We start from the raw sequence: 25,405 nt of genomic DNA, 5'->3' as shown, positions 1-25,405 counted from the left end.
CGCTGCTAGTGAATAGCAGCTTCCAGTGAAGTTATACCAAGGAGAACACCCATGAGGATGAGGCCCAAGCCAGCAGCATTCCACTTGCTTCTCTCTGAGGGAGCACGCTTCTGCCTGCTTTTGCAGTGCCTTTGAGTGATGGGACAGAGCTGTGCAATGGTCATTATTCCTATCTTTATCATGCTGCTTTCCAATGTACCTGGCAATTGCTAAAGATATCCAAAAAGATACTTGTCTTTTGTGCTCTGTGACGTAATCTGGAAACAAAATATGTAATGACGTGGTCCAGAGAAATGGCTGTTTCAGTATATTCAGTGATGCAGGTACACACTGAACATTGCTGCTTTCTACCCTGCCTCTGTTGCCACATGGAAGCTTTTTAACAGGAGCTGCAATACCCTTTGGGATGAAAAAGTGGGTAGGAGTGGTGCACTAAAGTGTGGTGACTATGTTCTCTGCACAACTCAGGCGCTTTAGTAAGTTTCCGTATTCTGGCTTAGTGAGTTTTCTCATTTGCTTCACTGCACTCTCAGTACAAACAATTTCTTACAATTTATGACTTACAACTCCAGATTATGCTACTACGTTTGAGACCCAATAACATAATTCTAGGCTGAGATATTTGCTTTATTTTGTGTTGTTCAATTTTTCTTCCTGCTTTTGTTTCACTTACCTGTGTTACCTTGCTCTTCACAAGGAGACAAACTTACCCCCAGATTTTGCTCTCAGAGGTGAATTTTACATTAGAAACAGCTCGACTATGAAAAGTTCCAATATAAATGTTTTCTTAAAAATACAAGTGCATAATTTGTCCAGTGAATCACATGCAACACAAATAACCAAAGCTAGTTAAATATAAGCCCCCAAAAATGTGATGGAATGGAAGCTGCCCTTTGAAAATGTCATATTAATAATCTGTGTGATAGTAAGGTAGTATTACTAGTATACATAGGAAATGTATATTAGAAAATGTGGTTTTAAAGAAAGATGCGGCCAGATTACTCAGTGTAGTGTAGATTTGCATTTCTCCTTTGAAATTCCTAAGTAGGTCTTAAAGTCGTATAGAGAAGACAAACAAGAAATCAAGTATGGACTTTCATCCTTTATTTCAATTTAATGTATAATACCATCACTGCTAAAGTACTGAGGGCCACCGCTGTGGAAAAGCTCACCTAAGTAGCTTTATGCAGGGGCAGTTCCCTTCCAGCAACACATTTTGCTGCATTTCAATTTGACTGTGTCAGAACAGGCCCTACATTATTGATCTGGAGAAAATAGGTGCTACACATCATTCATTTATTTTGGCTCTATGCTTACTTGAGGATTAGAACTGTAAAAGAATTTAATCTTTTTCTTGATGGTCTTTTTCCTTTCACTGTTTGAGCAACATTTGAACACTTAAAACCCCTCAGTTAAGAAAAAGACCTGACCATACTGATTTTGGTGACGGTCATATTCTACAGGTCAAAAAGATGTTTAATATTCTGTCAATTCAAAATTCAGAAGTAATTTTCTGCTTTGGATCAGAATGTCTTCTGATGTTTGGAATACTGACAGTCCTTTTATCATCTGTTTTGAGCACAGCATTTGGGAGGGTACTGGGCAATGTGAATTAAGCTGGAAATATAGTGCATACACGTTTTGACATGACTGGAACGTCAGGGTCAAATACATCAACAAATACAGTGCCCTTTATTGCTCTGTTAGTGTGGAATGACCGCTTTAGGGTAATTGGATCTAATTTCCAAACAAATGATTCAGCATAGATTCAGTTTGACTTTATGTCAAGAAGGGTGATGCTTAACCTAGTATCTTGCAATCCACACTGCTTCATTTTGTCAGCTCATGATAGAGGGAAATCCCTTGTTCACAGAGCATGAATTATACTTGTAAACTATGTTTTAAACAGAAAAAGTGATAATCCAATCCCTCATTCACAGGAATTATGGATCTGCTTTGTTTTCAAAGTTAGTAGCAAAACTAAGTAAAATGATAGCAGGACAGCATTCTTGCTTAACAAATAAATACAAATATGAACCTTTTCTAGGTTAAGGCCACCATCAGCTATTTGTTGTCATAGAATCATCATAGAATGGTTTAGGTTGGAAGTGACCTTAAAGATCATGTAGTTCCACCCCCCTGCTATGGACAGGGAGACCTTCCATTAGACCAGGTTGCTCAAAGCCCCATCCAACCTGGCCTTGAACACTTCCAGGGATGGGGCCTCCACAACCTCCCTGGGCAACCTGTTCCAGTGCCTCACCACCCTCAGAGTGATTTTTTTTTTTTTTGTAATATCTCTTCTAAATCTACTCTCTTCCAGTTTGAAGCCATTACCCCTCGTCCTATCACTACATGCCCTTGTAAGAAGTCCCTCTCCAGCCTTCTGGTAGGCCTCCTTCAGGTACTGGAAGGCTGCTGTAAGGCCTCCCTGGAGTCTTGTCTTCTCTTCTCCAGGATGAGCAACACCAACTCTCTGCTTGTCTTCATGGGAGAGGTGCTCCAGCCCTCTGATCATCTTCGTGGCTCTCCTCTGGACCCGCTCCAACAGGTCCATGTCCTTCTTATGTTGGGGGCTCCAGAGCTGGATGTAATATTCCAGGTGGTGTCTCACCAGAAAAGAGTAGAGGGGCAGAATCACCTCCCTTGACCTGCTGGCCACGCTTCATTTGACGTAGCCCAGGATATGATTGGCCTTCTGGGCTGCAAGTGCACATTGCCGGCTCATGTTGACTTCCTCATCAACCAGTACCTGCAAGTCCTTCTCCTCAGGGCTGCTCTCAATCTACTCTCCACTCAGCCTCTATTTGTGCATGGGATTGCCCCAGCCCATGTGCAGGACCTTGCACTTGGCCTTGTTGAACTGCATGAGGTTTGCACAGCCTCTTCAGCCTGTCCAGGGCCCTCTGGATGGCATCCCTTTCCTCCAGCATGTTGACTGCTCCACACAGCTTGGTGTCATCAGCAAACTTGCTGAGGATGCACTTGATCCCAACATCCATGTCACCAACAAAGATGTTAAACAGCATCGGTCCCAGTACTGACCCCTGAGGAACACCACTTGTTACTGCTTGCCACTTGGACATGGAGCTGTTGACTGCAATTCTTTGAGTGTGACTGTCCGGCCAGTTCCTTTATCCACCCAGTGGTCCATTGATCGAATCCGTGTCTCTCCAATTTAGAGACCAGGATGTCATGCAGAACAGTGTCAAATGCTTTGCACAAGTCCAGGTAGATGATATCTGTTGCTCTCCCCTTACTCACCAACACTGTAACACCATCATAGAAGGACACCAAATTTGTCAGGCATTTAGGGTAAGAGAACTAGAATGCTGTCTTCAGAAAAGCATGTCGTTTTGATTAAAAATAAACAATGATGAAGCATCCATCAAATAATTGGTAAATTGTTTCCAGAGTCATCTTTCTCATTCAAATGTGACTCATTTGTGGTACTCATTTCTTAGCTTCAGTTTTGCATCCATTGGATCCTCTTGTATCATTGACTGATAAATTGAAAATCCCTTTGTTACAAGAATTATTATTAATAACTGTAATAACTGTAGTTATGAATAGATAATGATCAAGACTCCTCTTACATTCATCTTCAAGCTTGAGCTTTATAAGCAGTTACTTTTCCAGTCCTTTCATCCTCCTCCTATCTGTGCTCTGGTGATTTCCAGTTTTTCAATAACTTCTCTGCACTGCTGAAACAAAAGGTGCAGTATTCCAGTGCCTACACCAGTGCCAAACACAAAGGTAAAATAATTGCTACCCTGCAGGGAGGCAGAGCTGTTTGTTTGCTTTAACTTAAGCATGCTGCCACAGTTTTGAAGTGTCAGTTCTGTCCAGCTGTCTTGGGAATCTGTTTCTGTCACTGTAGCACATTCCAGCCATCCACTCAGTGTCCCATAGCTTCTCTGGCAGACAGAATTTTCTGTACCAACTTTCAGTGAACTTGGAACTCAGCAGGAAGCAGGAAACTGTGTGAGAATGAGACACCAGATTTTACATCCTGAGTTTCCAGAGCCTTTTGTGTCAGCCTTTCCTAGTGACACATGTGGGTTTGGAAAAAACTTGCTTCCCTGCATTGAAGCCAGTGTTGGACCACTGAGCATCTGAGCCCTCCTGCTAAATCAAACTGGGTAAGAAATGTAAGGGAGTGTGGAGAGACACGGGGTCTTGAAAGAAAAAGGAGATTAATCTTGTTGTGATTAGGGAAGGAGAATCAGGGAGGTTAGCCCTCCTGAGCTAGATCTTCACTCCTCCCTCAGGCATCAGATCATATACCCATCAGTCACCTCACTCCTATAGTCACAGTATTGTAACTGGAAGCTCATACTGAATCAATTTTCTACCCTGTCTTCAAAGGGTTTTTTTGGTCATTACTACCACAGTCCAGTCCCTGTCCCTTAACTATGTCCTGCCTATGGTTCTGTATACTGCAAGCTTAAAAATGTTTGTCTTGCAAACTGGCTAAGCATTCAGTATTGCTATGAATCAACAGGTCGTCTTCTTCATTATCTTTAGCTATCCTAGTCTTAAAAATGAAACCAGGAAGAATACTTTAAGAAATCAGTGCAAGAATCCACCCTTGTGAAAATACAGAGCAGTCTTGCATAGCCTGTATTCAGTTCAGATATAAGCAGCTGTTCATTTTGAGAACTCTCTATGCAGGCACACTTCATGCTGTCAAGGAAGTTTGCATTTCTTCTTTGTGGTCATTATTCCCTCACTTTATCACATAACTGCACAATATGGCATCTAGCCATGGATGGCATTGTGTATGGTAGTCCAGTTTAAGAAAATGGCACAGGGAGTCTAATGAGCCTTGATGTCTGTGCTGTCAGCTGAATCCTTGTAAAAATCTTTCCCATACATCAACCAGAGGACATTTAGGGCTCATTTAGCCAAACATGTCCATCTCTTTCCAAAGATACAAGGACAGAAGATGCTTCATCAACACTCTGGACATACCCAAGAACTGGGCATTTCCACCATCATCCTGTAATTAAAGCAGAATGATTAAACTCTGGGCACTCATTTCAGAACTGGAAGTGGAAGAACCACTCACAGATTGTAGATTGATAGGGCACAGATAGACGGTTGTTTGCATCAGCACTGTACTTAACCATTTTGTTTTGATAAACTTAAGCAGTGCTCTTCCCTCTTCCCTGCTTAGCAGTACTCATTTTCTGTCCTCCCTCTCTTTCTTACCCTGTTATTTTGTAATGGAAGCTGTAATCACAACAATAATTACATGGAGAAAATTAACTGATTATCGCTTGTCAAAAACCAAAAGAAACAACCTTTCTTCAGATAGACATACCCTCCCTTTGTCGCCAATTCAATAGCTCTATGTCACCCTCTTTCCTCTGGATACTCTGCCCCCTTTTCCATGCAGGATCAGCATTGCCTTTGTTATTAAAGGGAGGCCTGGGCTTGATGTTACCCTGGAGAGAAGGGAGGGGGATGGTCAGCACCCTCTGCTGTGATTTCAGGACAGAAAGGGTTTTCTTCTTTTGCTCCCAGCCTGGGAAGTTTCAGTCAATCCTAAACTACTAATAATTTGCTAAGCTGATAATAGGATAACTGGAACCCAGTCCGAATATAAGCCATTTATTCTTCGTTTATCTATTAAATATCTCACCTTGTACAGCACGACAGCTTCTACCAAACTCTAATCACTCAGTTGCTTGATTGCTACCTCTTTCTGCTCTTTAGCCCCTCCGATATCTGCCAGCTATCGCTGCCAGCTATCGCATCTCCACAAAACACAAGCACAGAAATCACCTCCTTCATCAGCCTAACAGCATTATGCAACCAAATCACCTCCCTGATTCTCGTTCTCTAATCACAGCAAGATTAATCTCTTTCTTTCCTTCAAGACCTCAAGTCTTTCCACACTCACTTACATTTCTTACCCAGTTTGGTTTTGCATCCCATGTCAGCTGTTTTGGCAGTAACGTCAGCCTGTTTATTTCTTCCATAATAGTGTCCCAATCCTTTCCCAAGCTAACCTCTCCTACACACAGTCCTCAAACAATTAATGTTCAAGCTACCCATAGTACATCATCAATCATTTAACACCACAAACCAAAGATACAGTAATTTTGATTCAGTCATTTTGATAAATACACTAGTTAAGAAATCATGTGACCTGCCAATATTTTATCTTGGCTTACTATCTGTTTATGTAATGCTTTCAGAAAGCTTTGATTAGTAAAAAAAGAGCGTGTATGTGATAAGAACTGGTAGGTCCAGGTAGAGGGACAAGTGTGATCCCCACCAAGGACTGCTGAATGCAGGAGACATGGTTTCATAAGCTATCTGTCCTTCCGCCTGAGCACAGCTGACTACTTGGAAACTTTGCCAGACTGTGTGTATTTCTGGCAGGTTGGCCTTTTACATTTGTGCAGTTTAAATAAGAACAACACTCCAAAGACTTGTTTCCAACATCTTATATGTACTACAGTAAAAATAAACAGGCAATAGATAGATATATTGTATCTTCTTCAAAAGCAGCCCTATTCCAATTGAGAAATCAGTGAAGAAAATCTCTGGTTGTGAAAAGGGTGAAATAACTTTGAAATCAATGGACCTGAAACCATTTACAGCAGCAGAGAACACAGTCACTAATTTAAGTTTTGAGATTATTGAGAAAAAGGCATTTCAAAAAACATGTATAGCCAGCCTCTGTTTAAACCTTTGCGAATTTTGTTCTACAAGCCTAATAGTAAAAGCCAAGACACAGCTAACTCCTGAATGCTTAAATGATTATTTATGACTTGATTGGACAGAATGTAAGCATAATCTCTTCCTAATCATGCATCACTGTTATTCTCCGAAGTACAGATGTTCCAGGCTGATTCTCGTTCTTGTTCACACCAAATGTTTCATGTAGCGGTCTACCTATGAATGCATTTTGTGCTTATTCAAGCACTTAAAGTGGAAACTAGTCCTTGGACTTAGTGAAAGCTGAGCTGACAAACTAGATCTGAACAGAAGTGACTCTTCTTGCCACCTGTTTTCTCCAATGTATGAATGGAAACCTGAAAGCTTTCTTAAGAGTGTTCTAAAAAGCTTAAATGCTAAAAAGCAAATAACATAAGTAGTATTTATAGAAGTGCAGTCTGCACTTTTTTGTTACTTCTTAAGGAGAAATGAGAGAGGCTTAGATTTAATTTTGAAATGTAAAACGTGGAGAAAAACAATAAATGATTAGAGAGAAGTACTGTACAAAGCAAAGATTCCATATGTTGACGGAAAATTGTGAAAACAATATTTTAGCCTGATCAGCTGAGCAAAAGCTGCTATGGTAGTAATTCATGATAGTAGTTCTGGATAACCCAAACTAAATTATATGACTAAAGATTAAATGTATGTAGTAGGAAGGATCGTAGAAGGTGAGCTTTCAGTGTACCATCAATAAGACCATTCTGCTTTTAAGTCACAGCCATGACAGGCCACGACAGTATTCCTTTACACATAATCTCCAATAATTTCAGTGAATATGATATTAAAAAATAATCTGATGGACTGACTGATGAACTATTCCAGAGGTCATTATATTGTCTATAGACTTGAACTTCCATGACTAAAAAATAACACAGTATTGAAATAATGAAAAATTCTTCACGAGTAATAAACTTGAAATTGCAAGGAAATCTTTTCAAGATTCTTTACTACAAAGAATCCTGTTCTTGTCCCATGTATTTTATCAGATACAAGAAAAAACTTTGAGGTTGTTAATCTTTAAAGGCTCCTTCTCATCTGACTGCTGATTTACTGTCTGATTCTTAAGTACTAGCACATCTCATGCATTTAAAATGGATACAAAAAATGGATGCAAACTATTAATGGAAATCTTCCCATTTTGATTACATCGCATATTCTTATTTATTAGTTCCTAGGCTTGGCAGTTTCAAGCAGCTATTCTTCCTCATTCACTAAGCTATCCATTATACTTCATTTTCTACGTTGCTATATTTTCTAACAGACTGAACAGAAGTTCAGTGCAACTGGCAAAACAGACTTCAAACTCCTCTATAGGCCTGCAAGGGGCATATGAAGAATTGTCCTTTGCTTTCCATTGATTGGCACAAGAAAAGGACAAAAGGCCGAAGTCATAAGCTACAGTGAGGAAAACTCAAATTAGATACTAGGGGAAAAAATCACAATGAGAGTGGTACAACACTGGCACAGGTTGTCCAGAGAGGCTTCATCAGCAAAGTCTGTTTGAATTGCTATTTGTCTCCATCTGGTTTACAGCTCTAACTATGTGAGAAATGTAGTCTTGATTATCGTGGTCACTCTCATATGCATGTCTGTCTGGATAATATAGCTTACTGTTATCCATCTATGCACATACAATTGCTGCACAGTTTATTTTTTTCACAGTGGGTCTCCAGAAAGTAACACAGGCCTGCAGAGTGAGGAGGGAAAATAAGCCTGTGAAAGAACCAGACCTACTGATCCAGTTTATATATATCAGGGTATAAGAAAATCTGGCATAAAGATATCTTTCAGCCATTGGCCTCCCAGGCTTCTCAGACAGATGCTGTGCAGCAACATAGTACATAACTCCCTCCGGCATGGGGAGAAAGGAAGAAGGGAGACGTGGCGAGTGTTACTGTTGACACTTTACTCTGGAAATTTGTCTTTAAGTCCACAATTCAGTTATGGTTTCTCATTGGCACCACTGGAGTCACCTACCTTTCCCTGTGCATAAGGCAGAGTTTCTAGGCTCACAGCTTCATGGGGTATGTGAAAATACTAATTGTGGTACAATTGCCATGTGAATTTCTCCTGTGGATTAAGCAGCCCCATCTGCCAAGTTTCGTTTCTGGCCACTTTTTTCTGCCTTCTGCATTGTGAAGGCACACAATGAATTTCTCTGAATTGAGGAACTGCCCCAGCATAGTGTTTTGGCCAGCTGGGTCAGTTCGCCAGTCTGGTTCACTGCATAAAAGCCCACATGGCAGCAGGAAGATGAAGAAGGGATGGCAGCAACTTTTCTGTCAGCAGTGCACACTTAAATACACCTCAAAACCTACCCCATAATTTTTCTTTGCCATGCTTTTGACTTCTCCAACTCTACAAAACAGTTTTAGAGAATCTTCCCAGCAAAAGAAAATTAGAATGTCACCAGACAAACTTGCTGACTTCCCACTTCAAAAATGACAAATAATATGAAATATATCTGTTTCTTAGTTATGCAAGTCAGCTGACCGATCCGTACATTCATACTTCCCCTTAGCACACACAAACTACACAGATGACTGATCAAGTCATAAGGTAAACACACAAGCATGTAAATAAAAAGATTACAAAAAGCGACAAGCTACTGCAACAACCCACCCTTCCCCCCAACCATTACAATAGCAGGCTATAGCCACCACAAGCTTAGTGCAAGGCAAATTGTTAGGAAACACAGAGTCAGTTGCAATAAACTAGCAGTGAGAGCTGGGAGATAAATGCTTTACGAGATCCAGCAGAATAGAAGGAATTGGGGGCCCTTAAAAAAAACAAATCACACAACAAAGGGACTGCTCTGATACAGTGAAAGGTTCCGGCAGTCCGTGTTTCAGGCTCAGGCCCTATTCAAAGTTCCTGTCATTCAAGCCTATTCAAGCTTCCTGTCATTTCCATAGTTGCTGCAGGCTATGTGATGTTCAGCTGAAGCCAACATCTGCCCAACAGCACACTCATAGAGAAGCCACATATGAATTTTATATTTGAACAAACAATGGCAGTAACTGCCCCAGAACACCGGGGAATTTGAGGTTGGCTGACACATCTGAACTTTCTGGTTGGCCCAATAGTTGAGTTCAATAAAAACTGTGGACAGCAGTCCGAGTCTAGTACAAGTACAGCGCAGATGCATTATAAAATTTGCCTGCCTTCTCTTGTTCCCTCCACCCATCCCTGATTTTGCTTTCTCTGATCTCTAGTCAGGACAGAACTTTGGTTTTCTGAGTGTAGGTGGAGTCAAATGACTTTTGAGGAGGGGAGGAGGGGATTCTTATAAAATCTGACGGCTTACACATCCTGAAAGAGACAGATAGGTTTGTTCAGATAGACTGAGCATACAAGGAACAATGGGTAAGATGACCTGGTGTTTTGCAGCACAACTGAAGAACTTAAATACAACTGCAAGGTGAAGGAAGAACTTCATATCCCATACAAGCCTGCGTTACCTGAATAAGGTAATTTCTTTATGTTATACTTTATTTTTTGTTACTTCAAACTGGTTGCTCAGAGCATTCAGCCCCTTTTTTCCATCCTGATATGCTTTGTCAGTAAATTGTTATAGATCATATTCATTAGACAGGCTTTTCTAAAATGATGTTAATGAAGTTAGAAAGGAGAATTTTATTAAGAGGCCCTCTTGAATTTGTGTCTGAAGAGCAGTAACTAGCACAGCTCTATTGTAGTTGAAGCTCTGGTGGCATGAGAGCATCAGCAGAGCCAGTCTGAGTGCTAGATGAAGACCAGAAGGTATCTGAGTGTGACAAACATCATAAGTACTTGTTCTTTGGCTGTGTACAAAGGCACATGTATGGGAAGTTTCAGCATAAATTGCAATTTATTTCCATATTTCTTTCCATCTTTCTTCTAATACAGCAAGATTATATTAGTTACTCTGTTGTCAATTTACTAAAGATCTACTTTATATTTAGTTTTATGTAGTTGATTTTGCTGAAGAGTCTCTACTTCAAGGTTGTTTAGTTGGTGTTCCTGTCCCAATATCAGCCTTTGGTTAAAGTAATTTTGCTTTTGTGCACATCAGGTGTGTTTTTCTTCTTTTTTTTTTTTCTTTGGTAAGTCCAAATCTAAGGTAAAGTACCATGCTTGTACTGGAAACCCAAACCAAACCCCCACTAACAAGTCACGTTTCTTCATCTAAGCATGGAAAAACTTAATACTTGCCTTTTTTTGCCTTCTTGGGGAACCTGCTTCTGCAAAGTGTTAAGTACGCCAACTCACAGGGAGTCCATCCAGCCTCTAAGAGAGAGGGAATACAGTTATATGGGGAGCATTATGTATGAGTTGCATGAAAACCAGAAGATTAGAACTCATGGCAACAACAGTCTTTTCTTGATTCCACCAACAACTTGTTCTGCAATATGCAGCAAATATATTAAACACATTTTATCTTCTGTAAAAAGCAAATTAGAACATGGAACACAAGGTAACCAAGTAACAGAAGTATTAGTCTTCACAAGTTTATATGGCACCCTAAAATGTAAGCTTTATATAATTTATTTTTGTTATTGTCTGATAGACCTTCTGAATCATTGCATAAATAAAAGCAGAAATAGCTTGGAGAACTTGTAGAGCATGAATAGAGGAACACCTTCAGTGCCACAGAAAGTGCCTTTGTAGCTATCCAGCTGCAAAGGTAAGGGTTGCACTTTTGCCTGCATGTTCTTGCTGGCAAATTTTGCCATAAGGGCATACTGGCTTTGTGGCAGCATTGTGGCTTTCCTACTTGAAGCCCCTGCCTCATGGGGCATCTAACCCAGCTGCCATGGAAGAGCTTGGATGTAGAAGGCAGTGGGATGCTAGGCAGAATGCTAATGCTTCCAGGCATGGCTTTTACATTCTTTGAGGGATCTTATGTGTGGCCAAGCACAACAGAAAGGGCAGTTTCCCTACAGTTTTTTTTTCACCTTTCTTTTAAACAGTTAGTTTCAGGGTCAGGAGGAGAAAATGCAGATATTAAAACCTTACCATTTACCATTACTCAATAGCTAAGAGCAAAACGTGATTCTGGGTGTTTTTTTCAGCTTAGTTTTCTTCTCAATTACATGCTTGTAGTAAACTTTCACTTGAAAGTGAAGGAGAGAAGAAAGCAGGGCATGGAGTCAAACCCAACATGTCCACCCATTGCAACATCTACACTTTCTTCTACTCTCTTCAGGCATTCCAGCAATTCCCTACAGTATGTAGCTGCACTGCTTTCAAATCTTTAGGGCTCCTGGGAGATAACTACCTCATTAATTAATCATGCAACTGAAATAGTAATTTCATTTTAGAGTTGAATGTATGACTGTGATCCTTAAAAGAGACTGGAGGCTGAATTCTGAGCTGTGACATAACAGATATATTTGTGGTCAAGAAAAAGATTATTCAGTTTAGTCCTGTGAGCATAAGGGCCTGATTTATACTCGTCCTAGGGCAGAGTTTGCCTAATGAAGGTGAAGGGTGCTGGGTGGTGTCAGGAAGTAGTAGATTTTATCATGCCTGTTTTAGTCTGGGTGCTGCCTGGTAAGTAGCAGGATTTTTTCTATCTGTCTTGCGGCAGAAATCATAATCCCTTGCCCAGGCATGTCCATGCAGAGTGCAGTAATATCAGTATCACTCTGCCTAGGCAGGCTTAGTTAGCCTGAGTGTTGCATCTTTTTTTATGTTCTTCAGTGCCTCCAAACAAATTATGACCATGCCAGTTGAGTCCAGCAATATAAGAAGATATGGCTACAGCTTGTTCTAGTTTCTGTACTTTCATATAGTATGTGAGCACTAACACAAGTATTACCATTTTCAACCTCACAAAATTCGTGACCTTTGAAACTACTAACTGCGTTTGACAACTGAGAAAACAGAGGCACAGTAAAATCAAGCAACTTGTTCAAGTTCACCCAGAAATTGTGGGAATGAAAACCAGATTCCTTCAATATAGACCTCAACCACAAGGCACTCCTCCCTCTCTTGTGGCTGAGTTTTAAGATTTTCAGGATGTTGTTTGGGACCCTGTGCAACTGATTAATCTGTCTGCTATGTCTGTCATGCAAATGTGTCTAGTGGCACATGTTAGACCAAAGTTTGATCCAGACACATGGCAGCAGAATTATTTTGCTTCTGATCCCTACAAGGCTCTCATGGCTTCTTTCCCCCACCCTGCTTCAGTGTTTTAAGTCCTCCTGAGATCACGTACCTCAGGGGGGGCAAATCACAGGACTAGTGACTGCTGCTTTGTACTGGATGGCTTCTAGTGGTATGGATTCCCTTAACCCTCATCTTTCCCAGCTGCACTCAGGGAGGTTAATATAAGTATACTACATCTTTAGCCATCTTTAGCTCACATTCTCCTCTTAACTGCTTCCTGTGCCGTGCCTTTTTTGGTCTCCTGCATTTTGTACAACATGCCCACTCAGAATTTAGTGTCCATAAAGTAACAATAAAAAAGTAGGAATGTTTCCCTCTTTCAGCCAGATCCTATGTCCTCTGTGCACTGTGTGATTACACCAAGATTGTCACAAAACTTCCAAGGCAAAATATGCTTTTTCAGCTATGTGTTTAATAAGATGTGCTTGCCTATGAAGATGCCTTCACAAGGAAGCATGTGCCCCATTTTGGGAAAAATGCCTTACGGTGCTGGAGCCATGAATGTTTATAAATGCTCATATGTTGAAGACCCTAAAATTCTTACGCAGTGTTCCTTGCAAGTAGCCACACTCTAAAACCAGCTATATTGGTTCAAGCCAAAAGGAGATGTTTAAGATTAAGAATGACTTAAGCATAAAGTTATACTTCCCAGTTTCTGAGTATTTGAAGCTTGGAGACTTCCTGAACCAGGGGCCATTTTTAAGCATTTGGTGATCCTCAATAGTTTTGTACAGCACATATTTATCTAATATTTCCATGTAAAGTTTTAGTAGCCATAGTATTATGTGGCAGAGAGCTTCAAAGTTTCACAGTGTACAGGTAGTGTTCAGATGTCCAGTACCATATCTAATACTGGTTCCCTAATACACTCCTCAGAGACCAGAGTAACACCCAGTTACATGCTGAATACCATTTTTGAGATTACACGCATCCTGTTTACACAGGGAGAAGACCTATTGCCACTGGAATTTCTAAGAAGTTATTGTCATGGTTCTGAATTAGAGTATTGCTTACGACAACAGCAAGAGTTAGTATTAAGTTTATACATTCCCACTCTTTAGTCAAAGTTGCAACTTCACATGGGATTTTAGAGACAAAGCACAAACAGAAAAAACAGGTTTGCAATATTCCTGGATCTTATGCAATGATTAAATAGACAGTATCAAGGTTGAGAGGATCCCATAGTCAATACCTTCAACTTGAATTCTTTTGGTTTTAAATGTCATTTTGGTATTTGCCAAATAGAAGGTGAAATCTTTCTTTGAGAGGCTGCCATTTCAGGAATGAAAAGTCCACTGGGTTCCGACTTCCAGATAAGTGAAGTAGCTTCCCTTTATTTCCTTTTATGTGGGTATGCACAAGATTGAAACTGACAGATTTCCTGCCCTTTTAAGGTTAGGAATCTTTTCTTTTTTCCTACCTCATATTCTGTCACACTAGTGATACCACTCATAGGAGCAATTTAGCGAATATACTTATGCTTTATCCATACACAGAATTATGACAAGAGTCTGATGTGTACAAACAACTGCCTTGATGGCTTTGAAATTTGTGAATTTTATTGCAATGCCCAGAGACCATTAGAAAGTATGGTATCCTGTCAGACATTTAATTTTCTAATTGTTTCCTATAATGTGTTTGTTTGAAAAGTGCATGGGATAAGGTTCTTGAAGTTACTAGAATGGGTAGGATCCTGGGCTTGTCTTTAAAAATCTTAGTGTCTGCACCGTCTCTTTTTCTGTTGTCTTCTCTCCTATTTTCACATCTGCATGCTTCTTTTTTTCTGCCCTCCTTACCTGAATATTTTTCTTTTCTTCATTTTTTTTCTTTGTTTTGCTTTCTACTCTGCCTTCTGTCTCCTGGGGCATCTGTTTCCCAGATAACATTTTCAAGCAAACGACTGAAATGTGTATTGTATTTTAATTTAGTAATTACTTGTGTAAGCCATTCCTAGAATCTTTTAATTCATTTCTTTAACACTACACCTTCTACTAATTTGCAGATCTGTTAAAAATCTTCACCGTCATCACTACCACCCCGGAAAAAAAAAACTGAGAGAAGATCTGAGAATTAGAAAAGATGCAGGCCAAAGACAGTAATCCACCAGATGGTGGCTATGGATGGGTTGTGGTAGTGTCAGCCTTCATGGTGATGGGCCTCACTGCTGCCGTCCTCAAGACTTTTGGTCTGTTCTTTGTTGAAATCCAGCAGCACTTTGATGAACTTGCAAGCACCACTTCCTGGATCACATCAGTAACTATTGCCATCTTTCATTTAGGAGGTAGGTAGAAGTGCTCCTCTAGCTCTTTATTTTAATGTCTTAACTACTCAAGAAATTTTGAAGAGCTTTCTTAAAAAAAAAACATAAAATGAAAACATGTAAGGACAATACTTCCTTCGTCTGTCTCTACAGATAATTGGCATTTGCTTCCTCTCATAGAAATGTATCCAAGCCTCCAACATGGAATGTGTTAATGAGGACTCTATATACACAGGAATCTGATTGCCTTGAAGAACTTCGTGTACCTAGATTCATGATTCAGTTTTTCTACAGGCTTTCAATCAAACTCATTGGAGATAATCCTAAGAACTGCAGAGCTTGTTGGGTCATGCTCTTAAACCAGTTTGTGCAAGTTCACTGATCTCACAGTGACTGTCACTTTTTCAAAGTACTTTGACATAAGGACTGTGATCCTGCCTAGCAGATAGGCCATCTGCTACCAAAATGGTGACTCTCAGCCCTGCTTTCCCCATGCTTCTCCTTTTTGTCTTCACCAAGATCCCCCTTCCTTCCATTATTGCCAGTTCTGGCTCTCTTTTTTGCCCTTTAGAATGATTCCACATCATTGATCTAACAGAAAACTCACCGAGTTAAAAATAAAAAATCAGTTTACTCATAGAGAGCATAACAAAGACAAGACCACACAAGCAGAGAGTAAGGGAAGAGAAAGTCAACTATTCCAGTCAAAGGCAATGAGCTATGTGATCAGGTCGAATACCATATCTCACCAAACAATGGAGGGAAAAATACCAAACGTACTGCTTTTGACTCTCAACTTAGTAGTCTACAGAGTTGTTTGTGGTCTTGTAAACTGATGATCCTTCATAATTATGGTGAGGATTCCAAACATGTGCAGGCAGGAACTGTACAGAATTTGTGAAGTCTGCTCTACATATTGTCATATAGATATTTAATTGCAATAGGTAAGTATCCTTACGTAATAAATGCTATCATTATTTTGTTTGTGAAGATGCTTCATTGCATAGACACTATATAATTATATGCATCCTACTCAGTCCACACCTATGAGTATTATTGCTTGTAATTGCAGTACTTCCAAAGATCCTGAGCAATTGATCTTTCTCTGAAAAATGTATTCAGAACAAAACAGTAATTCAACATCCAAGTAAAAACATAAAACAAGTCATGCGTTGAAAAGATTTAATCACTTACATAAAACGCTAGCCTTGATGCTTGATTAGAGTATTAGAGTTTGTTTCATTCTGGCAGAAATAATGAATTGAAAAATCAATGAAAAACCTTGCTTTTCCACCTACTTCACAGACTACAGAAATGAGTAGATGGCAATCTATCAATTTGGTTTACAAATTATACATATCACTGATCTATTGTGATACTATTTTGTCATTGTCATATGAACTTAATGAGAAAAAAAAAGCCAACATAAGAAGATAAAAGAACTCAAAGTCCTGTGTTAGTTTTGTTGTTTTTTTTTTTAGGTTTTTTTTTTTTTTTTTACATATATGTATATTTACATTATATAGGAATGTATCAAGAATAGGGCATATTAAATAATAATATCAAGTTTAAACCAGCAAGACTGTATTTGCCTAGCCAGCTGTGAGGCAGGCCTAATTCAAAGAAGGCAGCTATAATTTTCAGCAGAAATTGTTTTTCATCCTTTGAAATCCTATGAAAATAATAATCTTTCAGAGAATACAGCTCGATGGCCAAACATTCCTAAACCCTTCTGTATAGCAGTTCATAATGTCTCAGGTCACTAGGTAATTTCCTTATTGTCTCCTGCCTTTGCTTCATTTATAGGGACCAGAAGACTTTCTGCTGAAGAACATCTGAGCCTCCAGTTCTTTGAGCATCTTTCCTGGCCTGGCTTAGTCTTTCTTAATATGTTCCTCTGGGAAACCTTCAGTGTCATTTGGCTCAGTATGAAGGATGATCAGTGAATTATTAATTTTTCCCATTTGGATCCTTTCAACAGCAGCTCTGTGTCTTGTGTGGAAGGAGAGCATGTGCTTCTACTTTTGGGGTTTGCACCTGCAACAGACTGTTCAATTTACCACAGCAAGGATTCTCCCCATCACACACATAGGCCTTCTCTTGGTACTGATGTACATCTCCCACCACCTTTCTGTTTGCACTGTGATTGTCATCCCTTTCTACTGTTTGTAATTGTTCTGTGTATTGCCCTTTATCCTTTCAGACTCTGAACCCTAGATATCTTCTCCTTTTTGAGTTCTGTGGCTAGCTTCTTTCTTCCTCCTGCTACCCCATATTCAATTTCTGCCTATTTCTTCTCCTCATTCTCTATTTAAAAAAAAAAAAAAAAAAAAGCTTTTTGGTAGTATTTCTGCTCCAACTGCAGATCTTTCTCTTGTCTTTAAGCACTTTCACGGATCTCTCTTGTAATCCTGACTCTACTGTTCTGTTCTTTTGTTCATCGTATACATATGATTCTCCAACTGTATAAGCTTTATCCTGTCTCATCCCTCCCACTGTACCTTACAGACCATGACCATATGCATGGTCGTCGTTAACCATATTTCATTTTATCTTTGAACTCCAATTTCCAGAATATTAATAAATTGTAGGGAGCTGAGTCCCTGTTTGCATTACGAAATGCCACCGAGAACTGGTGGTGTCAGATGTTACTTGGGATCCCTCTAGTGGCCATGGTTATTTAGAAAAAATCCTATACTCGGGGTTTGAAACTATCCCCCCAGAACAGAGTGTGCCTTTCCGTGAGAGGTATCTTGATCTTAACTCTGTAATGCTGATGGAAAAACAGCCAGGCAGTATAACAGCTTCTTAATTAAGCAAAAATATCCCTAACATTTCAGGTGCTTCCACACGGTGACTAGAGACCAGTGCTTTTGTTTTTGGAATTGCTTCACCAAGCCAGACCTAGAGCTGTACCTGGTGCAACTTTGCCCTCATGTGTTGAAGAGTTCTTGCAGTCTGCTGAGAAAAACTGTACCACTGAAATAAAAAAATAAGAGATGAATGCAAATTTCCTGGAAAAATATTACCTAAAAATAAACCTCAGGTTTTGATCCTTTATAAAACATTTGCAATTCCATGAATGAATGATTTTGCAAAGCTCCAGAAAATAAGGATTAGCTTTCTCCAGAAATTTTCATGCCTGCCGTATCAATAATATATTCTCAATAATACAATTTTTATAGATTAACCTAGAGATTCTATGGCTGGCATTTCACTTTCTGCTAAAACGCTACACGGATTTCTGTTATGACTCTGGGTCTAACTTTATATGAAGCTCAGTAGAACAGTTCCACAAGAAAGGCACTGAAATGCTCTCTCCCTTTAAAAAAAATCCACATATTTTGAATATATTTTAAAACCTGTGCCCCAGGGACATTATTTTCCCTATCAGAAGTGATCCAATTTTAAAATCTCAATTGACCCCACCTGTTCAGCAGAATTTAGACCTGTTTGAGACAAGCAGCATAAGGGCATTTCTCCTCCAAATGCTTTATTTAATTGTTCAGTCCTGTCAATCAGCTTAATGTTCCTAACGTATTTCTCTTTCTCCTATTTTGCTGCTGATCCAGCCCCTATTGCCAGCTCACTATGTGTACGATACACTCATCGGGCAGTTGTGATCACTGGAGGACTCCTGGCATTTTCAGGAATGGCTCTGGGATTTCTTGGACTCAACATGGTCTGGATGTATGCAACGACTGGCTTCCTACAGGGTATGACTTTATGGCTTTACACGTTTCTTTCACCAGCAACTCAGAGCACTTATTTGATGGTGCTAATGGTAGGAGTTTTAAAATCTGATTTCTATTTTAACTAGAACCAGCAATCCTCTTTAAAGGTTATTTCCTTCATGTCCCACTCAGGAAGTAAGAATTTGTGCTAGAAATCTACAATGACAATGAAGGTGAATAATTAGGTGTTAGTAATTTTCACCTGCAAATTATATACAACCAGAAAATGAAAAGTGTTCTAATTTTTACTCAGAGCCAAAAGCTCCTTGAAGGTTTAAAGAACCTAAAGGGTGCTGAAGTACAAGGACACAGAGATCCCACATTTTGCTACTTTCTATCAAATAGTCTTATGTTTTGAACAGGGGGCCAGGCTTTCAGTTGATCCCAATCCTTTCCTTTACTCTAGGTGAAAACAGGCCAGAAAGTTGTCTCCAACAGCTAGCAGATTTTCCTGGAACAGGAAGTGAAGCTGGCAGGGAATAAAGTAAACCATTCCCAGTTCCATGCTGGTTGCCTGAGAAAATGTCTGGAATTTGAGCCCTTTGGCAGTCCGGGGCTCCCAAATAGTTTCTAGGGAGCCATTAAAATCACTGTTAGTTAGAGTAGGTTTGAAGCCTGCTTAAAGCAATTGGGCAAGAAAAGGAAGAGCAAATAGAGGTAATACACCAGCTTCCTTCACGTCCTCCCTCACATTCTACCCTGAACACAGCTCAGCTTAACCCAGCGACCTGATCAAGTACCAGCCTTAATTAGAACAGCATGAGTGCTCTGACTCTAGTTTCAACCACACAGCCACGTGATTTCGCACCCAGTGGCAAACTCATCAAACCAACTTTTTATTTTCTTTTTCACAGTGAGAGTATAATAGTGTATAGTTAATACTCCTGCTTTTTGGCTTGAACATACAGCTTATTCTTACAGAACATACACCACAAATATATTCTTACACATAGTACAGCTGAGCTCATGCTTCTGCCAGGAACAAAAATGTTTTTCTTTTACCAGTTTTTAACTTTGCAAATGTAGGAGCACTGACTGCTTTAATTTCCACCTTCACAAAATACCTCCATAGTGTCTAACTGGTGCTATTTGTATTGGTGTTTTTCAGGACTTGGGATTTCCTTTTCATGGACACCAGCCATTAGCATTGTTAGCCATTACTTCTCCAAGAAAAGAGCTTTGGCCAATGCTATTGCCAGTGCTGGAGAATGTGCCTTTGCATTCACGTTTGGGCCATTTTTCCAGTGGTTGATTAGTCAATATGGATGGAAAGGTGCCCTCTTGATCATAGGTGGCATCCAACTCAATATTTGTGTCTGTGGAGTACTGATGCGACCCCTGACAAGCCGCTGCCTCCTTGAGGCTAGCCATTCTGAAACTGAGACACCACCTGGCAATGGTGCATCTAGGATAGACAAAGAAGATAAGTCTCCCATCACACACAAAACCTTCAACTGGATGCTTGTGAGGCGACCAGAGTTTGTACTTTATGCCATTTTTGGCTTATTAGCTGCTATGAGTTTTTTTGTTCCTCCGTTATTTTTAGTTCCACTTAGCTACAGCCTGGGAATAGATGAATCATGGACTGCATCCCTCCTGTCCATTTTGGCTATGGTGGACTTTGCAGGCAGACTGCTATGTGGCTGGTATGCCAATCTCCACGTTACCAAAACCGTTCATTTGCTGACAATGACAATTACACTCATCAGTACTTCCCTGATGCTGTTGCCACTGGCTAACAATTACCTGTCCTTGGCAATATTCACTGGCTTCTATGGATTCTTCTTTGGTACAACAGTTGCCGTTCACATTACAGTGCTGGCAGATGTTGTTGGTATGCCGGATTTTGACAGTGCTCTAGGGCTTTTCATGCTCATTCGAAGCACTGGAGGTTTTGTGGGGCCTCCTCTTGCTGGTAAGTAAAGATGGTACTCTGCCAAATGTAGTTTACAAGAAGAAAGGGGAATGGTAACCTAAACTGAAAAAATCTGGATCTGGACCCAAATTTCCCTCTTTTTTAGCTCAGGGGTATCTGGACCCTCGGTATATATAAAACCAAATAGTCAGTTTAATTCCTCTCCAAAATGTCTTGCTCCCTCTCTTCTCTATGGGTTTAGAGATACCTGTTCAACATGAAAGGAGGGAAGAATGTCAGGGTTTGCATGGTGATGTTCCTGCTTCCTGAATCTTGCAGAATCCCACTTGATGGACTCCCACTGTCTTGTTATGAAAGCGTACCTTTGAAAGCAGATCCATACTGTCAGAGAAGAAACTGAAATCTGAGACTAGTGATGTTGCATAAATGCTGGTATTGTTGGGAGGATTTCTGCAGAAGGTCAAATTGAACAGCTTGAAACGTTAGGCTATGTGAACCTCAAGGAGATATTCACAGAGATGCCTGCTGTTTTGAGACAGCATTTGCACTAAAGAATATAATAAATGGGGGAGGCAGCACATAAAAACAGTGGGAAGAGAGAGCAGACAATGAGACAGCACATGGATTTATGGGCTGGCAACGAGACAAAGTCATCTTGGAAAAACACAAGACAAACAAGCTGCAAGCTGTAGGGACTTTACGAGGTGATAGGGCAGAAAAATGACCAATGTGACTTGTAAAATGTGGATCTGAATTGTCATCCAAAGACCACTGCTCATGCACTACAGTGACTTTTGTGGTAATGACACCACTAATAGGTTGCAAATGGGTCAGACTGAATACTGGAACTTCATACAAAAGTAAATACAATTCACTTTTGAAAATTATAGGAAACAGGAAGATTTATAGAGAATCTGAGACAGAAAGGTATCAAAAGTATGTTGGGAAGATCTGAAAAAAATATAAAGATAACAAGACATTTATATAGTGGCTGGTCAGTAGCACTGATTACCTGGGGATCAGTGTGACCCCTCTGTGTATATATAGTAGGCTAAAAAGAAGGTATAGAAGAAGAGGGAAGCATAAGTGCTTCTGGAGCTCTCCCCTCCTACTCTGAAAGTAAAATCTAAAAGATTTGGGTTCAGAGTTCCTTTGCCTAACAGTACTGATGTTAGATTGGAACGAGGACTAGGGAGTACACTAAATGTGGACAAACTTTCCAATGGGACACCAAACAAGTAGCCTTTATCAGCCCACAAATGAACCTGCCATCGTGCCCACAAATGAACTTGCCATCGTACCCACTGGGCAGCAGACACTACCATTCCAATTGTGCCTCCAGCAGAGGCTTCTCCTGTCCTTCTTTAATCTCTCTCATGCTGTAGAGTTATAGTCCAAATTGCAGCAACTGATGACTGCTACATCACAGAACATGGGGCTACTCAGATACAAAGCTGCATAGTTTGGGTTTTTCCTGCCATTACCTTCATTGTCTGCCATGTTTTAGGTTGGAAAGTGCTTCAAACTGTTTAGAATTTTTTTACTAGCAATTCACATATGCGAAGTAAATGAGACACGACTTGTGTTTCAAATTTTAAAATGCTATAGTGGGGTGATGTTCCATGCACTCATGATGTAGAAAGCTGCAAGACAGGTGTGTAGCCAGCATACTCCCTTTGTGACAGGATATGTTCACACTGCTGAGCTAATTCACATTAGCCTGTTTTCTATCAGTCACATTGCTGTCTTTTATTTCTCTCCAGGTCTGATTGTGGACATGGCTGGAGATTACAGAGCAGGCTTCTACATGGCAGGAGCCACTCTTGTCCTGTCAGCTGGATTTTTAATTACTGTAGATCAAATCCAACAGAGAAAAGAAAGAGGAAGCCAGACTATTACTAAACCAGAAAAGTCAATGTTACCCTACCCTTCCCTCCATCTCCTGAAACTTCAAAACAGAAGGTATCAAGAACATGATGTCATGGTGTGACTACATCAGCCATCTTACATTTCAGGACATATGGAAGTGTTTTATTTTCTCCAAACTCAATATTAGTAGGATTTATAAAATGATGGAAGTTTTGGATAGGAATGTTTGAAACAGAGGAAGAAAGTCATTAGTTTACAAGCAAACCACACTAGTAAGGTATCATAGTATTTTGATGTTGGAGTTGCGTTTTGACTATACAAGTCTTCAACTCAGTCCCACGGGGCCATGACAAGCAAACTAGGGAAAATATGGTCTAAATGAAATTACCATGAAGCGTATGGGCAGCAGATAGGAACTCTCCCACCAAATACAGACTGCAGCCATCACTATCAAATAGGAAGAGGCATGAGCTAACAGATGGTTAGCTTAGGGAAGCAGTGGTCGGTATTTTGCAGGTACTCTACAGAGCAGCGCTTGAATCTGATGAATAAATAAACCTGATAAATAGGGAAAGTTACATGAATAACAGAATTCAGCAGAGAGAAAGGCAGTGCCAAATATCAGAAGTAAAAAGCAAAATACACACACATAAAATGGAGAAGGACTGATGAATAACAGAGGAAGACCTAAGGCTACAGTGCACTTCAAACCGAGAAAGAGTCCCAACTTCAACCATACATTAAAAGTAGTAAATGTCTTTCTGTGGTGTGGTAAGATAAAGGAGATAATTATGCTTGCAAGGCTTTAACTGGAAGAGGTACATAAGTTGAAAAGAATTAAGTGGAACAAGAATGAGAAAGGTTAAGAAAGCACAGTGCAAAGAAAAAAGTGTAAGAAAGAAAGCTTGTCTGGTTTAGAAGACAAAAGGTTGTACAGAGCATGAGAACAGCCTTCAAATCCATAATAGGCTGATAATGAAGACACCATTAATTCCTTTCCTTGTTAAGGCAATTAGTAATTGATATAACTTATAGCAAACCAGAATTCTGTAATGGGGAAAAAACTTCATTGTAGCCTGTTATGCATAAAAAATAGACTATAGGAAGAACTTGAAAACATCGACATATCAGAGAATAGATAAGACATGAGAATCTGAATATATTCAATTGTGTTTTAGAACAGTGGCATGACTACGTGACTTCCTGATGCCCTACTTAGTCCCACATTTTAACTATCCTGAGGTTCTTTGAGCAAATAATTCAATTTGTGAGAATAAAAAAAGTCTGTATCCAAATAACTTTTTTTATTATTTTATTTTATCAGGAAGAAGAGAGAATGTAAAAGAAGGGAGGAAGGGCTGTATTACATTTAAAAAGAACCAGTAAAAGGAAAAAACATAGCACTTAAAAGCTTTCAAACTATTACAAATGTCACAGCTGCTCTAGTTATGAAAGTCTGACTTTTTTACCATTGAAACACTTTATGTGTGAAGCCAAGTTTAACATAAATCACTCATCTAAAATAATTATTTGTTCCCTCATAAGAATAACAATTATTTAAAAAATTTAATTTAACTTACAGGAAATTATCTGAACCACTAATAAATCAACTATCTGTGAGGGCTTGATTGCAGAATACACATTGGAAGGCACACAGCTGGGTGGGCAAAGTCTTGTAGCAAGTTCCTGAAATTTCCGACAAAATATTTTTCAATCATGTCAATTGAAAAACTTAGAATTTTCTAGAAAGCATTATTCCTCAGTCTTCTGCAGTTCATTTTATAAAACGAAAGGAAGGGGACTAGTTGGGGGTGGGGAGAAGAGAAATGGAGAGATGTTTAACAGATGCAGTTTCCCCTTCTGACTTTCTGTTAAAATCCTGTGGTTTATTTACAAGCCTTGTCACCCATTTCTGTATGTCCTGACACCTGAGAAGAAGACTAGTAGCATCCTGGGCTGTATGAACAGGGGCACAGACAGTAGATCAAGATAGGTGATTATTCCCATCTGCTCTGCAAGTTGTGCATCCCTTTGGGGGCACCACGTACAGGAAAGAAGTTGATAAACAAGACTGAGTTCAGCAGAGGGCCACTGAGAAGCTGTGGGACCCGGGCTGGTTCAGCCAGGAGGAGGGGCAGCTTCGGGGCACCCAGCAACATCCCTGGCACTGGTGGAAGGGATGGAGGAGGCACAGCCGGGCCCTTCCCAGCAGTGGGTGGCAGGAGGGCAAGAGGCAGCAGCACAAGCTGAAACATGAGAGGCTCAGGCTGGAGATGAGGACGAGTGGAGGGGCGGGAGCACAGGGAGGTTGGGCCGTCTCCATCCTTGGCGTTTCATGCCCTGACTGGGTGAGCCCTGAGCAGCCTGGTAGAGGAGAAACCTTCCCAGCCCCCCACCAGTCTTAACAGGATCCTGTGACCCTGTGAAGGGAGAAATGAATAATTGTTCTTTTATTATTTTTTTTTTTTTTGCTGAATGCACTGAATAGTATTAGTCACCTGGACACTCTGTCAGCTGATGACTACGTATTCATTTTGGGACTGATTTTACTTCAGCTGTAGCAGCAATATTTCAAATTAAATTTCACGGGACTATTACTAGAAGGATTACGTGCAAAGGGCTGTTTTGTTCCAAGCTGCTAATGATGTAGTCAGTGTTGCCTATATTCACTTTCTTCAAAGAGTTTCTGAGATGGCCTCAGAGACCTAAATCAGCAGCTCACCAGCAAAGAGTTTCTCACCCCAAACCAGTTAGCAACTCACGGGTAGAAACAGGACT

General features: G+C 40.1%; 1 protein-coding gene across 1 annotated transcript; it reads left to right on the top strand.

Annotated features, from left to right (window-relative positions):
* Positions 1-14,967: 14,967 nt before the first annotated feature.
* Positions 14,968-22,748, top strand: LOC309683664 (monocarboxylate transporter 13-like; the record flags this gene model as incomplete). The annotated part of the gene is made up of 4 exons (XM_082497988.1): positions 14,968-15,169; positions 18,607-18,864; positions 19,991-20,797; positions 22,522-22,748. 4 exons carry the CDS (start codon positions 14,968-14,970, stop codon positions 22,746-22,748), a joined length of 1,494 nt encoding a protein of 497 aa, XP_082354114.1.
* Positions 22,749-25,405: the final 2,657 nt, after the last annotated feature.

The sequence above is a fragment of the Vanellus vanellus genome (genome assembly GCF_965231255.1).
Source record: "Vanellus vanellus genome assembly, chromosome: Z".
NCBI lineage: Eukaryota > Metazoa > Chordata > Aves > Charadriiformes > Charadriidae > Vanellus > Vanellus vanellus.
Note: the sequence above shows the minus strand (reverse complement) of the source record. Positions and strands in the feature narration are given on the sequence as shown.